The sequence below is a fragment of the Peromyscus leucopus genome, chromosome 9, assembly GCF_004664715.2.
Source record: "Peromyscus leucopus breed LL Stock chromosome 9, UCI_PerLeu_2.1, whole genome shotgun sequence".
In the NCBI taxonomy this organism is placed as follows: Eukaryota; Metazoa; Chordata; class Mammalia; order Rodentia; family Cricetidae; genus Peromyscus; species Peromyscus leucopus.
In genome coordinates this window covers 78,424,917-78,443,413 of record NC_051070.1, presented here as the reverse complement: position 1 = coordinate 78,443,413, position 18,497 = coordinate 78,424,917, and the positions used below count along the sequence as shown (strand labels likewise).

General features: G+C 38.8%; 1 protein-coding gene across 1 annotated transcript in view; it reads left to right on the top strand.

The window, feature by feature from the left end:
* The window catches only part of Gpr137c (G protein-coupled receptor 137C), a 61,542-nt gene that overhangs the window by 39,786 nt on the left and 3,259 nt on the right, over positions 1-18,497 (top strand). Inside the window, exons 4-5 of the mRNA XM_028873619.1 lie at positions 16,891-17,040; positions 18,320-18,445. Of these exons, the coding sequence (XP_028729452.1) occupies positions 16,891-17,040; positions 18,320-18,445 (276 nt within the window). The remainder of the gene's footprint in view (positions 1-16,890; positions 17,041-18,319; positions 18,446-18,497) is intronic.

The following is an 18,497-nucleotide window of genomic DNA, read 5'->3' as shown; positions in this document are numbered from 1 at the left end:
TAGATTTATTTATTTTTGTTTTATGTGCGTGGGTGTTTTACCTGCATGTATATCTGTGTGCCATGTGTATGTCTGGTCCCCACAGAGGCCAGAAGAGAGAATTATATCCCTTGGAACAGGAGTTACATGTATTGTGTGGGTGCTGAGAATCAAATCTGGGTCCTCTGGAACAGCAGTCAGTGCCCTTAAATGTAGAGCCATCTCTCCAGCTTCTTGAAGGAGGTTTTAAATATCTAAAAATGATGGTAAAATTTATCTGGGAAAGTATCCTATATATTTAATCAAACTCAAAAGGAAGAACTACCCTTAAAAAAGAAGTAACAATTTCTACAGAACTGGATTTCTCTTTTGAGTAGCTTAGTTTTACAGTATGTACCATTTACTCTTATGTACCATTCCTCTGATTTTTATGAGTTAATGTATATGAAAGATTACATTGTGTCTAACATTTAATTGGTTTCCTTAGTACTTCTTGTTGACATTTCTAAGTGTCCCCTCCTTTTTTTTTAAAACCTTGTGTCTCTAACCCTCTCCAAACTGGAGAGCCCAGGAGAGTAGGGAGCAATTTTGCTTTAAGATCTAAAAAATCAGAATGCTTTACAAATTTATTTGTCATCCCTAGCACCACACACATAAATTATGGCTAGTGATTTTTTATGATCTCTGTAGACAGACAAACTGATGACAGCAGTCTGCAGTTGGAGTAGGCCATTTCAATAGTGAGCTGGGCCAGGCTAAAGCCCAGGCGATGGTCTAGCAGGTGACAGTCTAGCGTTTGCCTGGTGGTCCCCTGGTGCACACACTGGGTGATCAGATGACAGGTTGATAGGAGCTATCCCCATTGTAATGGTAGGTGTCCTCTTCTTTATGGGTGTGTTACACTTAGTCTGGATCCTTCCTTGGTCTAGTGTGTTTGTAAGTTCTCAGGCCTGGTTTTCCTCATAGGACTTAAATATGCACATGTGCTCATGTGGGTACAGTTTACCTTGATCTCTTTTTACATGTAAGGATGTTATCTTTCAGTCTGTGCCTCTCGAGTGGTTCATGACAGGTGGTATTGTTTATGTGCACAACATAGTGCAGAGATGACCTGCTTCTGCACCTATGTTCAAACCGTAGTCAGACACTGTTTGCAAGGTGGGATTTCCCAGAGCAAGGCACATCCTGGAAAAGATGCTGGTTTATACAGTGTAGACCAGAAGGTCTACCCAATAAAAGCTGTCCATGTTGCAGTGTCAGAATCATAGGGATCAAAGACTTACTTTTATTGTGATTTAACATCATGAAATTGTTTCTGAAACTATTCAGGTTTTAGAATTATTAAAACCTATTTTTAAATTTATTGAAAAAACTTTGCTCATTTTTAATGCTGAGCTTGGCAGTTTAATGTCAAAAGGAAAATAAAATTTGTGAGATTATTTAAAAAGGTATGTGTAGCTTTCTGCTTCTGATAATGGCCTGAATTGCTCCTACTGGATAGAATGATGAGCTCTGGGCAAAATAAAAAAGCACTGAGGATGCTGGAAAGTAACACTTAGAAGGAAATGGCATGGACCCCGCTTCCTGCTCTACACTGCTAATCTGCGTCTCAACCCTGGGGCACTGAAAAACCAGAAAATGCTGTTCCCATACTATTCCAGGTAGAAGCTAACTGGGGAACATGGGGATGAAGATAGCCATGTAGAAAAAAAAAAAAAAAAACACCACATTCTGGTTATAATCTATGCCAAATGTTTTTCTAATACCTGATACGGTCAAGATAGACTCTAGGCAGCACAGTAATGATAAAGGAATTAGACTGAGATTTTTAGCCTGTATCGAGTGTAGGAAACAGCTTGAGATCAAGTCTAGCAAACATTTTGTGGTTTACTAAAACAATTAGTCATTTTTAGAGAAATTTCACAGAATTCCAACTGTTTAAAATATGTCTTTCACAATGCTCACAATCTAAAGTCACCAGCTATATGAAGAAATGGAAGATGTAACTCATACTCAAAAGCAAAACTCAGAACACAATAAAAGGAGCTAAGACATCTCCCCACAAGATGATCTAGATCTTGAATGTATCCAAGACTTTATTGTATATTCAAGAGTATAACGGAAAACACGTTTAGATTAAATAGGAGTTCTTAAGAGAAATACAGACTGTAAAAACAAATAGAAATTCTAAAACTTGAACAAGTCACTTGAACTTAGCACCAGATTAGAGAGAAAGAGTCAGTGAATTTAAAGATTAAATTAATAGAAATTACCCAACCTGAGGAACAAAGGATGGTAGGGGAAAGATAAAAATACAATGAACAATCTCCAGATCTACTTTTGAATATGTAGTGTAACCAAAAGAAAAGAGAAAAAAAATGAAGTTGGAAAAAGTGTTTGGAGAAATAATTTAATTTTCCAATTTTGTTGTAAAACAGATTTATAATTTCAAGAGAGTCCACGTCAACTTTGATTTAATCAGGACAAATATAAAAAAAAAAAGTCTAAGCACCTTGCAGTTATGTTGCTTAAAAGCAGTTAGAGAAAAATGAACCAATGTGTCCTGAACAAGGATTCAGGGGGTGCTCACTTCTCATCACAAGTAATGGAGGCCAACAGCATGGAAACATCTTCAAATGCTGGAAGGAAAACCTGTCAACTCTGAGGTCTGCAGCTACTTACTGTAAATACTCTTTTTGTTGTTGTTGTTTTGTTTGAGACAGGGTTTCACTGTGTAGTCCTAGCTGCCCTGGAACTCAGTAAACCAGGCTAGCCTTGAACTCAGAGATCCTCCTGCCTTTGCCTCCCAAATACTGGGATTAAAGGTGTGTGTCGCCACTGCCTGGCTTGAAATACTCTTGAAGAGCAGCAAAGAAATAACTATTTGGATAAAAGAAAACCAGTAAGCATAACTAGATTACATGAAATGCTAAGAACATTCCACAGTCTGTAGAAAATGAACTGGCTTGAATTCAGCTCTTCAGATATGAATGAAGAACACCATAGTTAATAAGTGGGTAAACAGAACTTCTTCACTTTTAAAAATACAGAATGTGAGGTTTTCATATGTAGATGTAATAGGTAGTTCTCTATGTGTTGTATCTAACAACTGTATAATGAAGGGTAGGAGAAGAATATAGAAAGTTAAGGATGTACATTATAATTTTTAGAGCAGTGGTTTTCAAATTTTGATCTTGAGACTGTTAGAGTCCTAAATATTAACAGAGATCTCAAGGAGCTTTGTAATGTGTACCTATTACTATGTAACATGTCAAGACTTAGAATATTAATCTGTTAATTCATTTAAAAACCAACCCACTTCATTTCATGAGTTGGCTGTTTGAAACCTGGAGCTTATGCAGGGACACTTGGCTCAGTCTGGGAGGAAGGGACTGGACCTGCCTGGACTGAGTCTACCAGGTTGATCACAGTCCTCGGGGGAGGATTTGCCCTGGAGGAGGTGGGAATGGGGGGTGAGCTGGGAGTAAGGGGAGGATGTGGGAGGGGGGAGAATAGGGGAACCCGTGGCTGATATATAGAACTGAATGGTATTGTAAAATAAAATAAATAAAATTAAAAAAAAAAACAACCCACTACATGTAAAGTAAATAACTTTTATGAGTAATCATATTTTCTTTAAAAAAAATTGGTAGATTGACATGTGCTACATTATTCAAATATGTAGTGTAACCAAAAGAAAAGAAGTGACTGTTTCCACATCCAAATTGATTAATCATGTAAGTGGTTTTCTCCAGAACAGCCGTGGTGTTTCCACATGAAAAAGAAGTTCTTTAGGGGCACAGATCATCCAGGACATGGAGTATTAAATAGACAAGTACTCTAGTCAGTTTAATAAATATTTTTACTATTTCATCAAGGTGATTATTAGGAGGGTGCAAAACCCTGGCACCTGGGAGGCTGAGGTAAGAACAGGAGTTCAGGGCAGCCTCAGCTTCAGAGAGCCTTTGAGGCCAACCTGGGCTATGTGAGACACCGTCACCAACTAAACCAAACAAATAAGGAATTCTTAAGCCTTCAGTTTTAACCAGGAATGCATGGTAGTGAGGAGTATAATCACCATAAAACAATTTACATGTGTGCCCTAAAAAGCATTTCACTGGATCTTCATTTCTAATGTGAAAAGTTATGAAGACAGTATTTGCTGTTTAAAGCATTCATCACACCTGCCGTTAAATTTTCAATTCCTTTTTGCTTTAAGCTCTGAATGATTGGTCTCAAAAAGATGCTGCAGCTTAACTTGGACCATAGTACTATTCAAAAAATGTTCTGTTGCAGAAGACATAAAAGGTAAACTCTTAAATTTTATAAAAACCCAGTGAAAGACAGTTTGTCATTCGGTTTTTGTTTCTTACTAATGGTTTCATGTAGTTCCTTGGAGGTAGACTGAAGGAATCTCACTGAGTTAGGCCATGCTCTGGCACTTTTCAAAGCATTTTAGAGCAGTTGTGTGTTAGAGAAGACATTTTTTATTTGTGCTAATATATATTATATATTCTATGTGGATTCATGTGTGTGAGTGCAGGCATGTGTGAGCCATGGCATTCATGTAGAAACACAAGGACTGTTTTGGGTGTCAGTTCTTGGCTTCCTGTGGTGCAGACAGATTGTCTACTTCTGCATACAGCAAGCCAGCCTCAAGCATCCCGGAAGCCTCCATTCTCTACCTATCATCTTAGTGTAGGACCATTAGGATTCAGATGCACACTGCCATGCCCAACTTTCCGTGAATTCTGGGATTTAAACTCAGATTGTCAGGCTTATGAAGCAAATAAACCTCAGGCCAAATTGTATCATCTTAACCATTCTCGATATAGACTCATTACCATTAGGTATATTCACAGTGTTAAACAATCATCCCCACTATCCATTTCCAGAACATTTCTCTCATCTCATACCAAAACTCTGTAACCATAACTCCCCATTCCCAAGCAGAAGATACACTCTTAAGTATGAAATGCACATTTTGTTTTAGAGCAGAATATATATATATATATATTTGAGACAAGGTCTTTCTATGTAGTCCTGTCTGTTCTAGAACTCAATATATAGATCAGGCTGTCCTGAAACTCTCAAAGATCCACTGGCATCTACCTTCCAAATGCTGAGATTAATGGTGTGTGCCATCATACCTGACAAAATACTAAATCCAAACATGAGTTTTATATCAAATTAATTTTGTTGTCATTGTTGTTTTGTTTTTCAAGACAGGGTTTCTCTGTGTAGTTTTGGAGCCTGTCCTAGATCTTGCTCTGTAGACCAGGCTGGCCTCAAATTCACAGAGATTCACCTGCCTCTACCTCCCAAGTGCTGGCATTAAAGGCATGCACCACCACCGCCCAGCTTTGAGTTAATTTTTTAACTTTGCAGAAAATTATAAATTTTTTAAGGCAAAAACCATGTGGTATACATTTTATTGGCTGTCCATGTAGGTGCAAAAAAATTATAGCGTGTCAAAATAAAATGTATTGACTGATAAAGGGTTTCAGCAGGTGTGGCAGATACAACTGAAGAACCTGGTAAGAAGTCCTTAAAAGTACAGAGAACAAAATGAACTCTTGTGTGGAAAATGCACATACATGTACCCTAATTGTGCTACATCAGAACTTTTAGGAAACATAAGCATACAGCTGTGAAATAGTTATAACATTTTGTAGCTAGCTCTAGCAAAGTCTGTAGTATGCACAACAGACTGAAAGCAACCGCCACCTCCCAAAAATAGGCAAGGAAAATTCTATTGTTTTAAAAAATAGTTTTGATTTTGATCTCCCACGACCTTGGGCTCTAAAGACTTTCAGGACTGTTTCCTCCTAGTAACAGGAACAAGCACAAGGAAGAAAAAAGAAACCAGATATAATCTCTATACTCAAACATGTCATTACTTACATGCTAATATTTAGAAATTAGAGCACCATGGGGCTAGAGAGATGACTCAGTGGTTAAGAGCACTGACTGCTCTTCCAGAAGACCCAGGTTCAATTCCTAGCACCCACATGGCAGCTCACAAACATCTACAAATCAGGGATCCAACACCCTCACACAGACATATGTGCAGGCAAAACACCAATTTAAAAAAAAAAAAGAAAGCACCAGAATGAAATTTTTAAACTTGTTTCTAGAATGTACTTTAAGTGTAAAGAGCAGTGATAGACAGTTGAAAATAAAACAATAAAAACTAATATATTCTGCATTTGGCACTCATAGAAGCCTATATTATTATCAGGTAAAACAGACTTCAAGACAAAGACCATTACCAGAAATAAAACTACATATTTTATCGGGAAGCAAAGAACATTAGCAGATACAAGGGACATATTTCATCAAGAAGACATAATCATAAGTGTGGGTATGAAGCTAAAATAGTCAGAAATAGTGGGGAAACAGGCAAACCAATAGTCATAGTTGAAGATACCCCATAGTCCCCAGTGATGACTGAAGATCACTAGACATGAAACTGTGACCACTGTCTGTGTCCTTAAGCTAATTGATACCAAATAATTGGAATGGGAATTCCTTAATTAAATATGATATTGTCATCAAAGTAAATCACATGACTAATTGCTGTCTTTGTTAAGGTTTCTGTTGTTGTGATAAAACACCACCACCAAAAACAACTCTGGGAGAAGATTGATTTCAGTTTACAGATCGTGGGTCACGCTCCATCACTGAAACAGAGAGCATTGAGGAGTGCAGACTACTGGCTTTTTCCTCATGGCTTGTTCAGCTTTCTTATACACCCCCAGGGCCACCTACCCTGGTGTGGCACCACCCACAACAGGCTGCACCCTCCCACATCAGTCACTAATCAAGAAAATGTACCACAGGCTAGTCTGGTGGGAGCATTTTCTCAACTGATGTTCTCTCTTCCCAAGCGATTCCAGACTGTGTCAAGCTGACATGAAAAATAGCCAGCACACCCATTAAACAAGTCACAACATATCCAGAAGGACTGGAATTAGAATATCCTTTAGATATAATGTAATTCTATATTAATAACTAGGTAGATAACACAATCCTAAATAACCCATGGATAAAGGAATTACTAGAAATTTAAAATCATGTCAGACAGAAAGTTAATGAAATATATTGCATCACAGATTGTAGGATATAGCTAAATGTTTTTAAATGCTGAAGGAGAAACATGCCTTTAAATGTTAATGTACTTAACATAGTATGTTAGTAAAGACTGGAATCAGTGATGTGTTGTCTCTCTCAACTGTAGAGGGGAGAAAGGCAAATAGTAACAGAAATAAGCACAAAGTATATAAAGGACTAAGATAATAACCATAGAAATCTTTAAAACAGGAAGCACAATAAGTTGAAGCCAAACACTGATTCTTTGAATAGATAACAGATTACAGTTCAAGTAACCCTTTAACTACAGGCACAAAATCTAATCAACATAATAAAAAGGATAAATGTCGTGAGCAAGGGGATTTAACCAGGAATGGGACATTATTTTAACGTCTGAATATCAGCCAGTGCAGTTCACTATATTAAGATAACAAAAGGGCAAGGGGGACAGATCCATGAGTCAGAGCACTCGCATACAAGGAAGGATGAGGTCCTGAGTTCAGGTCCTCAGAACCCTTGTAAAACTGGGTGTGACACCGTGTCTGTAATCCCAGTTTTCGTACTGGCAAGATGGGAGGCAGAGACAGGACAGTCTCTAGAAGCTGGACAGCCAGCTAGCCTGGGTAAGCAGTGGAAAAGAGCAAAAGAGATCTCGTCTCAAATAAGGTAGAAGGAAGGCACGGACTGACACCTAAGGCTGCCTCCCACCACCATACGGTCTGCACCGTGATGCTCATGTACCCACACTGGTTATTACAGACATCATACACACACCGGAGAGCAATGGAGAAAAACCATATAATCATTTCAGTGGATACAGAAAAGGTATTTGACAAAATTCAGCACCCGGCATGATTAAAAAAGATTTAACATGGGGCAGGTGACTAGGAGGAGGGGATATAGTGTATGAGAGAAGACTAAATAAAGGAAAAGAAAGACATAACAACATTCAGTTAATAGGGAATAGAGGAAATTGCTGCTATTTGGTTAAAAAGACTTCTATTCTTAAAACAATCAATATCCTACTTAAATATTTTAGTCAATAGTCAACTTAAATATTAAATGGTCTGCCCCTAAGGCCAGGAATAAAGGAAATATATTGGTAGATTTTTGAGGATATAATTCTATTTTGTATACAAAAAAAAGAAAGTATATAAAATAGGGAATTAAGTAGAAGTATCCAGGTGTGGTGGCACCTGTAATCCTAATATTTGGATGACTGAGATGGGAATATTTAGGCCAACGTGGGCTACATAATGAAACCCTGTCTCAAAAAGTAAGGAAGGGAGGGGAGATGTAGCATGAATTTAAATGGTCTTATTAATAAAAACAAACCCAAAGCCAGGTATTGGGGTGAATTCTGAAAGATCAGAGAAGCAGAACAAGCCACAGCCAACCTCACCTTGCGAACTCCTCAGCTGATTCTGTTTCCTCAGACTGGAGGCCTCTGAGTCCTCATCCGAATGGATCTCAGCTGAGCTGCTGCTAAAAGCTTAAAACTTAGTTCCTGCTCCTCACGCCTTATATACCTTTCTGTTTCCTGCCGTCACTTCCTGGGATTAAAGTCATGTGTCTTTCCCAAGCAAGACATGAGATCTCAAGTGTTGGGATTAAAGGTGTGTGTCACCATGCCTGGCTGTTTCCAGCGTGGCTCTGAACTCACAGAGATTCGGATGGATCTCTGCCTCCCAAGTGATAGGATTAAAGGTGTGTAGCTAGAGTTTTCCTGCCTTGCCCACAGTCAGGACAAATCTTTGTCACCTGCCAGTCCTACAGCCGCTCAGACCCAACCAAGTAAACACAGAGACTTATATTGCTTACTAACTGTATGGCCATGGCAGCCTTCTTGCTAACTGTTCTTATATCTTAAATTAATCCATTTCTATAAATCTATACCTTGCCACGTGGCTTGTGGTTTACCAGAGTCTTCACATGCTGCTGGTCATGGCAGCAGCTGGCAGTGTCTCTCTGCCTCAGCCATCCGCTTCCCAGAATTCTCCTCTCTCCTTGTCCCACCTACTTCCTGCCTGGCCACTGGCCAATCAGTGTTTTATTTATTGACCAATCAGAACAATTTGACATACAGACCATCCCACAGCAAAGGTGTGTGTGACATCATTTTCTGGCCTCTAGTGGCTGTTCTGTTCTTTGGCTCTCAGATAAGTTTATTGGGGTCCACAATATATCAACCACAGGGAGACTTAGTAGTCATAAATTCCTTTAGTCCACTTTTATCATGGAAGTACTTTTCCTTCCATTATGACAGATAGTTTTGCTGGATTACAGTATCGTGGGTTGGCAATTGCCATTCAGAACTTGAAATACATCACAGCAAGCCCTTCTGGTTACTCCATTGGATAATCTGGTGTTATTCCGATGGGTCAGCCTTTACATGTGGCTTGCTGTCTCTCCCAGGCCAGTTTCAGTGTATCTTTGTTGTTCTGTATATTTGGTGTTTTAGTTATAATATGAGGGGGAATTCTTTTCTCATCTCATCTACTTGATGTCCTTCACACCTCTGAGGTTCACGTCTCTTTCCCTGACTATGGGAAATCTGTCCTGACTCTTTTAAAGATGTGCCTATGCCTTTAGAAGGAGCTTCTATAACCCATACATTTGGTCTTTTCTGGGTCGCCTCTATCTTAGAATTCCCATTAATACCTTGTTGTCTCTGTGCCCTTGCTCAGTTTCTGTCCTCTCCTTGATCCATCTATTGCCGAGGCTTTCTGCAGATTTTTTTATTTGACTGTTTTTGTTTGTTTGTTTCTTGTTTTTTTTTTATTTCCAGACTTAAGAATGGTTTTTCTTCAATATTTTCTTCAGCCATTTTGCTGAATTGCTCTTTCATTCCATCCGTAACCTTCCCTGTTTGTGTCTTTGAACATGCATGTAATCTTCTGTTCTTTAGGATTTCACCTAATTCACTCTAACCGGGTGTCATTGTTACAGGGATAAGTGCTCTCAGGAGGAGCCATGTTGTCTGGATGTCTTGTGTTACTTGCATTGGCATTTGTGCTTCTGTGTTATTTCTTTGCCTGGTTTATTTATTTTTTTTATGAGCTCTGTTCTCTCATTTGAACTATTTGCAGTGTTCAAGTGAGACGTCCATGTGGTAGTGCTGAAGGTGCAATTCACTGAATAATCCCTCAGACCAGGTCCAGGTATCTGGCTTGTCCTCTGTATTATCCCCTTCGGAGGTTGTAAACTGAGGGAATGACCACAGGCATTTGGTGTCACCACTAGGCAGTTGTCAGAGCAGTTCATAGCAGTGGCCCCTGTGGCTTTCCTACCTGTCAGAGGATGAAAAACTAAGGATAATATGGAGCAGGCTCAGATTTGAGTTCACCTCTGCCTTATATTTTCAGACAGGGTATCTGGCTGAACCTGGAACTCACCCATCTGGTAAGACTAACTGGCCAGCAGGTCCCAGGAATCCTCCTTTGCAGCCTTCAGGATTACAGGCATAGTGCAGACATGCCATCTTCTCACCTGGGTGCTGGGGATTGAACACAGCAAGCAATCAACCAACTGAACCATCTAGCCATAAATTCACTTAAAAACTAAAAATGAACTTGTGTGTATATATATATGTATATGTATGTGCATATATACATACATACATACATACATTACAGAGATCTACCTGCCTCTGCCTCCCGAGTGCTGAGATTACAGATCACCGCCCGGCTTATATATAGATATATGAATGGAGGCAGAGGCAGGCGGATCTCTGTGAGTTCAAGGCCAGCCTGGACTACAGAGTAAGTTCCAGGAAAGCTATACAGAGAAACCCTGTCTCAAAAAAACCAAAAAAAAAAAAAAAATGTGGTTTATATACAAAATGGAATATTATTTGGCTGTAAAGAAAAATGAAATTTATGGGAAAGTGGATGAATTTATAATGTATGATATTAACAAGTAAGGTCACCCAGACTCAAAAATAAATGCATGTTCTCCCTCATATGCAGATCGTAGCCTATAATGTGTGTGTTTATATGCAAACAGCTCTAAGTGTATAGTCTGACATTTAAAAAAGAGACCAAGGCAGGGTAAGAGGGGGCAGTGAAGGACAGCAGGAGGACGAAGCACACATGAGATGCGAGAGTATATCAAGATCATTTTTTTCCCTACTTCAGCTCTGTCAATGTGTAAGTCATAGTGAAAATTAATACCCTAAGCAAAAGCTCCATGGCTTCAGAATAGCGGTCCTAACACTATAGCAGTTCACAGAAATGAATGGAGTTGAGGATAGGGTAAGTGTCCATTTGAGTGGCTACTTCATCTAGATGTGTGATTGTTTTATTTGTGTTTATTATAATAAAGTGATTTCAAAAATAAAAATATGCAAATAGATCAGTACAACAGAATAAGAACTTATATATCAGTTCACACTTATGTTGTATTCTGATTTCTGATAAAGATGCTAAAAGCAATCCAAATGGAAAAGCAATTATTTTTAGCAATTAGATGTGCATATGGAATATAGTAGAACCTCCTAGATCCATCATTCATATATCTATATATATGTATATATATATATATGCACATACATATACATACATAAATATATATACAAGTTCAAAGTGGAAAAAAGTCTAAATCTCCTAAGAGAAAACAAGACCTGTACAAGTTGGGTACAGGCCAAGATTACTTAGGTCATAAAGAGTAATAACCAAGAAAAACCAAGTTAATAAGTTAGACTTGGTTAAAAATATCATCAAAAGGCAATAGTAAGAAAATACAAAAGCCAACCACAGGCCTCAAAAAAATATTTACAATGCACATATCTAATGAAGAGCTAGTGTCCAGAATTTATAAAAATCTCCTACACTGCAGTTATTCCTTAAAGACATCCTAAGTTAGAGTAGATTGTAAATAGATTACTCACAAATGTACCAAAGGCCAGAAATACAGTATCATTAGTAATCATAGAGAGGCAGAGTCAACGAAGATGTTGCCACACATCCAGCAGCAAACCTACAATTAAAAGCTTGCCAACCCCGACAGGATCTGGGACAGGACAACTGCATGAAGCCGTTGGAACTCAGACTTGGTTGAAAGTATAAAATTATACATCGCTGTTGGAAGAAGATCGTTGCTCAAAGCACTTGAACCTCTACATGCTAGACAACTCAGAAATTCTACTCTTGGGTATCTGTTCAAAAGAAGTGAAAGCATGTATCCACAAAAAGATTAGGAGTGTTCACAGAAGCTGCCCATTAACAGAAATACACCTGAACAAGCTGTCAGGGAAGCAAACTGATGTAATTATACAGTGGAGTTAATATAATTAACTGCCCCAATTTGCCTGGAGTTTTCTAAAAAGTGGGCCTTTCAAGTACTAGACCAGGAAAAGCCATGGCAAAACATGAAGACTTGGTCACCCTCAGCAATGACAAGAGGTAACTGCGATGACACTGAGACATAGAAATTGAATGAAACCTGCAAACAAGTCCATATTCTTTGATTCCACTTACATGAAGCTCGAAAAAAAGCAGAACTAGGTTGAAAAACAGAAATGGGAGTGTTTATATCTAGGGATTGGCTGTTGATGATGGCTGTGTGGGACCCTGTGGATTGATGATGGTGATCTATATCTTGATGGAACTTTAGCCTGTACGGTGATTGCACCCTTTTTCATTTCTTAATCCTGAGCTTTTCAGGGTAACTCCTATTCATTTTCTAAATCCCTGGTTTTCTTTCATTGTTTTATATAGTTAGTTTGTCTCTAAGTTGTTTTATGAATCACTTCATTGTTATTGATTCTTTGCTTTTTCCCCTTGAAAACAATCTTATACTATTTACAGGTTTAAGAGTTAGCCTATTTTATTCAATCAGTTATGTTATTTCACAAAGTGTTTCTCTCTATCTCTCTCCCTTCCTCTCTCCCTTCCTCCCTCCCTTTCTTCCTCCCTCCCTCTCTCTCTCTCCCTCCCTCCCTCCTTCCCTCCCCTCTGGTGTGTGTGTGTGTGTGTGTGTGTGTGTGTGTGTGTGTGTATGTGACCTTGCATTTTGGTGGCTAATAGGTAATTCTTACAGCATTTTGTTTTGTTCTTCTTAACATACTTTTCTTCAATAATATGTTCCTTTAAAATCTAACCCAAGTAAGGTGCCATATCACAAAGTAGTTCCAGCTACTTAGGAGGCTAAGATGGAGTTTTATTAGAGACCAAAGAGTTCGAGAACATCCAGAGAGCATAGTGGGATATTTTCTCATAATATTTTAAACTCTGGGTTGATTCTAGGTCGATGTTTTTATTAACTTGACGGGGGCGGGGGTCAGAAAATTAAAATGCACATTACTGAAGATTTTGTCTTTACTTTGTTTGTTTGTTTGGTTTGTTTGTTTTACGAGACAGGGTTTCTCTGTAGCTTTGGTGCCTGTCCTGGAACTCACTCTGTAGACCAGGCTGGCCTCGAACTCACAGAGATCCACCTGCCTCTGCTTCCCAAGTGCTGGGATTAAAGGCGTGCACCACCACTGCCTGATTCTTTACATTTTTCAAACTTATCTTTTCATGTATTATTAAACAAATATTTTGATATAATGTACTAGATTAACTCAAAGAATAAACTCTACTGTCAACATCTTTCCAAGAATCTTTCTTTGCTTTTTAGTTCTTTCTTTTCAGCTATGTGTTGTTCTTATGAGGAAGTCAGTTATAATAATCAATCTTAGCTCTACCAGAATCAGTCTACCCTTTTATGAACAAACTTTTTAATTTTATTTTTATTTGTTTTGTGTTTGTGTAAGTGCACACACAAGTATGAAGGTCAGGTGACAAATTGTGGGAGTCTGTTCTTGCCTTCCATCACGTGGGTTCTGGGTATCAAACTCAGGACTTCAGAGCTGGTAACAGACACATTTATCTGGTGAGCCATCTCACTGGCCCTAGTAATAAATATTTTAATAATTGCCTTCAATCCTGAAATTAATATATTTTAACCTATTATACAAATAAAATGTATAGTGGTTATTTTAACGTGGTTACCATGATTAAAATATAAAGAGCAAATAAAAGAAGTTAACAAATGTCAATATGTAAATTTGGGAGCTTGATATAATCAGATATTTGTCTCTAGACATAAGAATAATGAATGGGGTGGTGGTAGAAGCAGAGTTGGGTGTTTTTCATTATCACATACATCAAGCAGTATTGATGTTAGTGCTATGAGTTTATGAAATAATTGAACTCTTGATGAAATTTTGAAAAAAAAATACAAAATACAAGTTTGATATAATTTCCATAATCACAATAGGAATTTCATACATTATATGTGCTTCTGGAAAATTTGACATGCATTTAAATTATACAGACTATTTTTAGCTATTACAACATTTTATTTTTAAATAGCTTCATTACAGTTGTAGAAGTTTGAGAATGTTCTTTTTTTTAACCATAATTCGATGAGTTAATAAACATACACAAAGAGTAACTCATTTTAAGAACATAAAAAGAGCTTGTCATTATTGGTGAAATTATTAAGGCCACTCCATGTAGTTAAAAAGATATTTATTTAATGGCGTAACTCACAAATTAAGGGATAGGTAGGTTGCGGGGTCTGGGGAAGGTGTATCACAATCCAGCAGTGTTCTCTGGAGCTCTGCTCGGCCCACCTCCACTGTTCAGGGTCCCGGAACAGAGAGCGCTCGCCCATCCAGATCTCGGGTCTCCAGGCGCCTCCCCTGGCCCTGCCTTGTAGGCGTGACAGTTGCCAGAGTCTCAATGGGGGTTGGAACTTCCAGATCAAAGCTGGAATGGCTACCCACTACAGAGCATGGTGAAGCCCGCCTTTAATCCCAGCACTTGGGAGGCAGAGGCAGGTGGGTCTCTGAGTTTGAGGCCAGCCTGGTCTACAGAGTGAGTTCCAGGACAGCCAGCACTATGTAGAGAAACCCTACCTTGAAAATATGTAATATATATATGTAAAAGATAGCATCCATAGGTCTTCATCCAACTTCAGAGAGGTGGTATCACCCTCTGGTCATTGGTATCAGGTCAAGAAGGCTGTCTTCATCATCCAAATGTGGAGCTTCATTCTTCCACTAAGGTCCCATGAAGAAAAATTAGATCACCCAACAAAACGAACAAGTGTTAGCATCCGACATCCTAATTTGATCTCTAAATTCTGCACTTGAAATAGAGTGGGGTTTTTTGTTTTTTTTTTTTTTATTCCCAGTGACCACTGGGTGGTTTCCCACATGAACTGAAATCATCCTTTTCTGCTTCTTTTTGAAAAGGTGAATTTAAACTTTAACAGTGTGGCCGGGCGGTGGTGGCGCACGCCTTTAATCCCAGCACTCGGGAGGCAGAAGCAGGCGGATCTCTGTGAGTTCGAGGCCAGCCTGGGCTACCAAGTGAGTCCCAGGAAAGGCGCAAAGCTACACAGAGAAACCCTATCTCGAAAAAACAAACAAAAAAAAAAAAGAAAAGAAAAAGAAAAACCAAAAAAAAAAAGAAGAAGAAATTAACTGAACTCAAAGAAGTCAGGCAGGATTCTGCTCACAGAGCAGCCAGTGAGATAGACTCGGAAGAGCTGCAGTTTATCCACGTGAGGCATTCTTTTAGTTCTGGCATTGAGTCAGAATTCAGAAGAGCCCAGAAACAAACCTCTATCAGGTTGGTTCTGTTTCCCAGTCTGCACAACAGTTTCCATATTACTAGAGCCATATGGCATTGTTTAAGCATTAAATAGGTGCCATGCGTAGCTATAAGTTCTTATTCTAGGAAGATGTCCATCAATACTTATGATCATGAGCCGGCACAAAAGCACAAGGAGCCCTCCCAGCAGGGTGGGGAGTTTCATGGCTTCAGATCATAATGAAAATAGGAAACATGCTGCCAAACATGTTAATGTATAAAATGGAGTTCAGTTCTGGCCAGATAATTATAAACTGAATATCATTTTCTTCTTGTATATCATTAAGGTCAGAGAACACTTCTATGGGAGTACTCCCTTGTGACTTGCAGGTCTTTTAGCAACCCTGGACCTTGTGTGCTAAATGCTGTAATGGTCCCTTAAGCTTGTGACAATCAAACATAAACTTATAAATTACCATATTGAGTGTTTACTTGAAATGAATCAGTCTCTCTGGCAATAGTATCACCTCCTAGAAGAGTGTTTTTAACTCATAGGTAAAACATGTAGGATTACAAAGGAAACCAACTGTATTAGAACAATGACTCCAGGTTAAGAGTCCCTGCAAATAATATCACTCTTCCTTGTACTCAATACAGTTGAAAACCCTGAAGTCACAGGGCTTTCTATCTCTGGGCAAATGGTGAAAGCCGTAGTTTAGACTGTTACACATTTGGAAGCATATTAAGTACCTGGATTGTTTTGTCAGCAACATAATGTCACTTGGACTATGATCTATTTCCTAATAAAATGAAGTAAATATACAAGGAGCTGAACTTCTTTGCTTGTTTTCTATCAGAAAAAAAATGTCTATCAAATGGAGTAGTGCTGCCATGTCCCACTTCCTGCTTTGATTAGACTACACTGATTAGAATCAATTATGGCTCAGGTCTGGCCAGTGTGTCTATTCATGTATCACTACAGGAATAAGGCAACTTGAGCAAAACAAAATCTTCCTTTGGCTGCCATTTGGCCAGTGAGCCAAGCACTCACACATATTAAACACAGTGCCATCCAGAAACAGGAATTACAGGCGGAATAAAAAGAGTTTGCTCCAGCAGGTGTCCACTCAGCTTTCTGGGGGGACTTTGAAAGAGAGGATTGTGCACTATGCAGATGAACAGCTCGATCACCATAGCAAACACACTGAAATCATGCCTGTGCTTCTCATTCCTATAGGGTATGTCTCTGTGCCAGACTGTCGTCGTCAGCTCTATAGTCACTCTTCTCTACTCTTCCAGAGCTTGTTATAATCTGGTAGTGATCACCATATCACAGGATGCATTAGAGAGTCCGTTTAATTATGGCTGGGATAATCTTTCAGATAAGGTAAGTGTCTGTGTTACTGGTCTCCAGTTGATACAGCTGATAAGTTAGCAAGAACACTTGGTGTTCGACTCAGACATGGTTTTATGCACTCTCTGCTCTCAGTAACTCTGTTTAAAACTGTTTAAATTTTCCCATTTGCATGCGACACCTTGCAATCGTTCTTCATAAAGTTTTATCTAAGAAATAATTTAGGCCGGGCGGTTGTGGCACACATCTGTAATCCCAGCACTCAGGAGGCAGAGGCAGGTGGATCTCTGTGAGTTCGAGGACAGCCTGGACTACAGAGCTAGTCCAGGACAGGCTCCAAAGCTACAGAGAAACCCTGTCTCGAAGAAAAAAAGAAAGAAAGAAAGAAAAATAATTTAGTTAGTTTATCAATAATAATAGTGCTAGAAACCTGTTAGTCATCAGCCCATTTACTGACTTTTTGAAGGATGATATTTTAATATCTCTAGGTAATTGTCATTAGCCAGTGACTATAGTCAATGTCCTGTGAGGATGGAAGAACTGCATAAAATCTTAATATTTTGCTCAGTTTTATGTATCTAAATAATCACTTTCATATATTTACTGTGATTCTCAGCATTGTAGCTGTGTGTCTCTAACTTCTCAGCGCACTCCATCTCCTTCCGAAAAGTACAGTTTGACATTTAGAAGTTCTGTCTTAGTAGAGTTTCACTTAGCGCTGAACCCAGGGGTGTTAGAAGACTGATTTATCCTTACGCTAAGAAGAGGGACTTTTCACATGTGACTCCACGGGGCAGATTCTCTTCACTCTTCCTCTGCTTCCCCTCTCCCAGCATCTGGTAGAACAGAAACAACTTCAGTATGTAGATAGAGTAGCCCCAAAGCGTATTTTAAAAATCAGCTGTGCTGATTTACTTAGCATATCTCATTTTTCCACAGGCCTGACTCACGGGGCTATTGTGCCAGTGGGGCAGCTGGAACAGTAATCCCTATAACTAACCCTCTTCAGACTGTGGTGCCTCAAATGACATCATTCTGCATTATCCAAGGGTTAAAATTATTTTTCTAAGCTAATGTTTTGAAAATTTTTTAATTGTCTTATTGTAGTTTTTTTTAAAGTATTGTTATGTTTCTTGAAGAAAAAAAGTAACCATTACATGAGAAGTCACAAATGAACAAAATACAGAAAAGTCCAGTGCTTTTGTGTTTATACTTAATGTATGTTAACTCACCCAGCCTGAAGCACTTGTGGCAGGTGATTGCTTAAATATAAAACCAGTGTGAAAATTGCTCTGCCATGCTCTGTGGACAGGCTGGTGGAGAAGATAGAAGTGGAGGAGACTACATCGTCTTTGGAATGGTCCTCTTTCTGTGGGAGCACGTACCAGCATGGTCAGTGGTACTGTTTTTCCGGGCACAGAGATTAAACCAGAATCTGGTAAGATTTCATAATATCCCCCAGTGCTCAATCTCATTTTTTTTTCTAAAGC